At 42.9% G+C, this 5,278-nt stretch overlaps 1 protein-coding gene across 1 annotated transcript; it reads left to right on the top strand.

Moving 5' to 3' along the window:
• The first annotated feature begins 1,278 nt into the window (after positions 1-1,278).
• On the top strand, positions 1,279-1,965 carry LOC108471494 (uncharacterized). Its single transcript, XM_017773106.1, has 2 exons — positions 1,279-1,396; positions 1,466-1,965. Exons 1-2 carry the CDS (start codon positions 1,279-1,281, stop codon positions 1,963-1,965), a joined length of 618 nt encoding a protein of 205 aa, XP_017628595.1.
• Positions 1,966-5,278: the final 3,313 nt, after the last annotated feature.

Raw genomic sequence — 5,278 nt, 5'->3', positions numbered from 1 at the left:
AACCACTATTTGATTTAACTGAAATGAGATTATTGTAGATGATGAACTATACTGAAACCTTTGTAGGGAAACCTAAAACTGTAGAAGGCTAGGTTCTATGAAAAACAAACAACTCTGAATTATTTATGCTATTTTTCTTAAAATATCTGTTAATAAACACTGGAACTGTAAAACTAATACATAAAATTGTTAATACAGATACTACAGAAATCGACTATGAGCACTAGAGGTACTAGGGGCCGTGGCAGAGGCTGTAGAAGTGCTCGGGCTGGGTCTTCGGCATCGGGCCATATGCCTAACATTGAGGCAAGAGAGGCACTGACTTCACTGGTGACTGAGACTGGGTCACATGATCGTATAGTTTGGGATGACGTACTATCCCAAGCAATGTTGCTTATTTTGGAAAGGGTCGCTGGGCCTAATGTTGGTTCTGTGGGTCGTGGGTCAGTAACGGAATGAATCAGGTCTAATGGGGCTGAGATCTTTAGAGGTATCACTAGAGTTGCCCTTAATGTGGCTGAATATTGGATAGAGGCCATAGAGAGGATCATGGATGACCTCGACTACACACCAGAGCAGAAACTGAAAGGTGTAGTGTCGTTGTTGAGAGATGAAGCCTATCAGTGGTGGCTTATTGTGAGGGTACTCAGCCCGATCATTGACTTGGGAATTTTTCATGAATGCTTTTCAAGGGAAATATGTCGGCGCTAGCTATGTGGACGCCCGCAGAAGGGAGTTTCTGAATTTGAGGCCGAGTTTTTTTGATTAAGCCGCTATGCGCGAGCCATAGTGGCCACTGAGTATGAGCGCTGTGTTCGTTTCGAGGACAGCCTCAAGGATAACTTGTGAGTTTTGATAGCTCTACAGGGGGAGCGAGATTTTTCAGTTTTAGTAGAAAAGTCAAAGATAGCTGAGGATGTGAACTACGCTGAGCATCAAAATTTTGATAATGATAAAAGGAGAAACAAGAGGGTTTGGGAGCCCTCAGGTTTAGCTATGAAACCTGGGAAAAAGGTCAGAGTTGATGGGCCAGCTAGAGTTGGGGCTCTTGTTGCTACTTTTGGGCCACAGCCTTGTACAGTTTATGGGAAACACCATCAGGATGAGTGCTGGGTACAGAAGGGGGCATGTTTTAGATGCGGATCTATGGAGCATCGTATCAGGGATTGTTCAAGGAGGCCCGATCAGATGCAAGCTACGAGTAGGGGTAGTGTTCACCCGCAGAGAGGTTTTCAGTAGCCATAGAGAGGTCGTAGTCAGGCCAGAGGTGGAAATGGTATGGCCCGTGGTCATGGGGAACTGGGCAGAGGTGCTGGTCATACTGAGGCGAGGCAGCTGGCACTAGTTTATGCTGCAAGTCACCGAGAGGATAGAGACTCCCCAGATGTTATTACGGGTACGTTCTTTATTCATTATGTACCTTGCACTGCATTGATTGATGTTGGGTCTACGCATTATTATATAGCATGCACTGTGTCTGAGGTGTTGGGTGTGATGTGTGAAAACACTATGAATAAGGTTACTGTGTTAAGACCACTAGGGCAGTCTGTGAGAGTAAATAAACTGTTTAAGGAAGTACCTTTGGAGGTTCAAGGAAGAATTTTTTTGGCGGATTTAATGGAACTCCCTTTTGGGGAATTTGACTTGATACTGTGTATAGATTGGCTAGTTAAGCATAAGGCAAATCTGGATTGTATTGCTAAGCGGGTAATACTGAAAACGGCAGTGGGTAAAGAGGTAGTTATGATTAGAGAGCGTCGAAACTATCTTTCAAATGTGATTTCTACATTTAGAGTTGAGCTGTTGGTTCGTAGGGGTTGCGAGGCGTATCTAGCCTACGTCAGTGCTTCAAGTTCTGAGGTTATGTCTATGAAAAATATCAGAATAGTTAAGGATTTTCCGGATGTATTTCTCGACAAGCTACCAGGGTTACCTCCTAATTGCAAAGTTGAGTTTGGGATATAGCTCTTGCTGGGTACAGTTTCAGTGTCTATCGCCCCTTATAGAATGGCACCGAAGGAACTCGTAGAGCTTAAGGCTCAAATTCAGGAGTTGTTAGATTGGGGGTTCATTCACCTTAGTGTGTCTCCGTGGGAAGCACTGGTTCTATTTGTGAAGAAGGATGGAACTATGCGCATGTACAATGACTATCAGCAATTGAATAAATTAACTATTAAGAATAAGTACCCCCACCGAGGATTGATGATCTTTTTGACCAGTTCCAAGGAGCTTCAGTTTTCTTTAAGATTGATCTCCGATCGGGGTATGATCAGCTGAGGGTCAAGGAGACTAATATATACAAGACATCATTTAGGACTCGTTATGGTCATTACGAGTTTTTAGTGATATCGGTTGGACTGACGAATGCACCAATAGCTTTTATAGATCTGATGAACCGAGTGTTCCAGCCCTATCTGGATCAGTTCGTGGTAGTGTTTATAGATAACATTCTGGGGTATTCGAGGTCTGGGGAGGAGCATGATGCACATCTCCAGGTTGTTTTATAGATTTTGAGGGAGAAGCAGTTGTATGCTAAATTCAGCAAGTGTGAATTCTGGCTTCGTGGGGTAACTTTTCTGGGCCACGTGGTGTCTGCTGAGGGAATTAAGGTTGATCCTCGAAAAATTGAAGCGGTTCTAGACTGGAAACAATCTACGTCAGTATTTGAGATTTGAAGTTTTCTAGGTCTGGCAGGTATTATAGACAGTTTGTTAAGGGGTTTTCGTTGATTGCTGCACCTTTGGCTAAGTTGTTACGAAAAGGGGTGTTATTTAATTGGACTGATAGGCAGTAGGAAAGTTTTGAGAAGCTTAAGAAAGTTCTGACTGAGACCCCTATCTTGATACAACCAGAATCTGGGAAGGAATTCATGGTTTACAACGATGCGTCACATGTTGGTTTGGGATGTGTGTTGATGCAAGAGGGTAAGGTGGTGGCATATGCATCATGACATCTTAAGACGCATGAAATGAACTACCTGACGCATGACTTGGAGTTGGCAGTGGTGGTATTCGCATTGAAGATTTGGAGGCATTACCTGTATGGTGAGAAGTGTATCATCTACACGGATTACAAGAGCCTCAAGTATCTTCTTACTCAAAAGTATTTAAACCTTAGGCAACGTAGATGGATAGAGTTGCTTAAGGATTATGTTTGTTCGATTGAATACCATCCGAGAAAGGCTAATGTGATAGCCGATGCACTGATCCGTAGGGCTGTTACTGATCTGAGAGTGATGTTTGCTCGTCTCAGTTTGTTCGATGATGGTAGTTTATTGGCTAAACTTCAAGTTGATCCGAGGTGGATTGAGTAGATTAGAAGTAAGCAGTTAGAGGATGAGTTATTAAGTTCACGTTTTTGATAGATATAGAATGGGAAAACTTCAGATTTTGGGCTGAATGGCGAAGAGGTACTTTGTTCCTGTAGGAGAGTCTAAGTATCAAGGGATACTGATTTGAGGCAATCTATATTGCGGGAGGCGCATAGTAGTCCTTATGCTATGCATCCTAGCGGTAATAAAATGTACTGAGACCTTCGGAAGTTATACTGGTGGCCAGGTCTTAAGCGAGAAGTTACCAGTTTTGTGAGTAAATGTCTAACTTGCCAACAGGTTAAAGCAAAACATCAGTTACCTTCAAAGTTACTTTAGCCAGTTAAGATTCCATTGTGGAAGTGGGAGAGTGTGACTATAGATTTTGTTAGTGGGCTGCCCTTAACGCCTACTAAGAAGGATTCAGTATGGGTTATCGTAGATCAATTGATGAAATCTACCCACTTCACACATGTTTGTACTGATTACTCGTTGTAGAAGCTGGCTAAGCTGTATGTGTCGGAGATAGTGCGACTGCATGGAGTACTAGTTTTTATCATATCTGATAGAGATCCTCGATTTACGTCTTGATTCTGGAAGAAGTTGCACGAGGAACTGGGTACAAGGTTGGATTTTAGTACTGCATTCCATCCTCAGACTGACGGTCAGTTGGAGAGGGTGATTTAGATACTGGAGGACATGTTAAGAAGTTGTGTGATTGATTTTCCGAGGCAGTTGGAAGGATTATTAACAGTTGGCAGAGTTTGCATACAATAATAGCTATCAGTCTAGCATATAGTTGGGTGAACGGCGTATTTTGGACCCTGAGTTGATTTCTAATACTGAAGATAAGGTCAGGTTGATTCGGGATCGGTTGAAGGCTGCTTTAGGTAGACAAAAGTCCTATGCGTATCTAAAGTGTAGGGAGATTGAATTTTCGGTAAGGGACTTGGAATTTCTTAAGGTCTCGCCATAGAAAACGGTACTAAGATTTGGTCCGAAGGGCAAGCTAAGCCCTAAATTCATTAGGCCATATCGCATATTGAAGTGTGTGGGACCGCCTATTAGCTTGAGTTACCTCCAAAGTTGGATCAGATTCATGATGTGTTCCATGTCTCTATGCTGAGGTGATATCACTCTGATCCTACGCACATCGTCTCAACTGAGGAGATTGAGCTTAGACCTGACCTGACTTTTGAGGAGGAGCCAATTTAGATTTTAGACCGTGATGTGAAAGTTCTAAGGAGGAAGTCAGTTCCCTTAGTTAAGGTGCTATGGCGTAATCACAGCTCCGAGGAAGCTATGTGGGACCGGAAGAGGCGATGCGACAACAATACCCTCACCTATTTTGATCAGGTAAATTTCAAGGCTGAAATTTCTTTTAGGGGGTAGAGTTGTAACGTCCCAAAAATATTATGTCTTTATTTCTGCAAGTTGTGTTGCTTAAGCATCTACTTTCTCCAATGGTTGAGTGTCTTGAGAGTTGTTGGGGAGGTCTTGTGTTTAAGACATGGATTGTACTAAATATTGGTTTTTGTTTGAGTTAAACCTGCTTTTGGTTAGTTGGTATTTTAAATTTAGTTAGGTAAAGTATGGCATAGGAAGCTTGCAAGCCCAGTGGCAAGGGGGCCTGTAGAGTGATCTTGGAGGTCAAGAGTTCGAGCCTTGTTGCGCACAAGGTTTTCTTTTTGCTGCAGTGTTGTGGAAGTGTCCTAGGTTGACTAAAATGGAAATGGTTGGGGAGAAGTGGAGTGTAGGGCCGAATTTCAAGGAGAGTGGGGAGAGTATTGGGGAGGAAATCATGGAATAGGGGAGTGGGATGTGGTTGCCGAAAGTGGGGCTCTCTTGGTACCACAATTGATTTTAGGCACTTAGTGTCGAATTTGGTTAGCTTTTTGCCCTGTTAGGTGATTTCTCTTCTTTTGTTCCTTGTGCCGAAAGGGTATCTAGTTGCTAGTACTCTTGATA

Source organism: Gossypium arboreum, chromosome 6, assembly GCF_025698485.1.
Source record: "Gossypium arboreum isolate Shixiya-1 chromosome 6, ASM2569848v2, whole genome shotgun sequence".
Lineage (NCBI taxonomy): Eukaryota > Viridiplantae > Streptophyta > Magnoliopsida > Malvales > Malvaceae > Gossypium > Gossypium arboreum.
This window is presented reverse-complemented; position numbering and strand designations above follow the sequence as displayed.

Coding starts and splice junctions, on each gene's coding strand:
- LOC108471494 (XM_017773106.1), top strand. CDS start 1,279: ATGGCCCGTGGTCATGGGGAACTGGGCAGAGGTGCTGGTCATACTGAG. Junction 1,397..1,465: donor CTCCCCAGATGTTATTACGG/GTACGTTCTTTA, acceptor ATTATTATATAG/CATGCACTGTGTCTGAGGTG.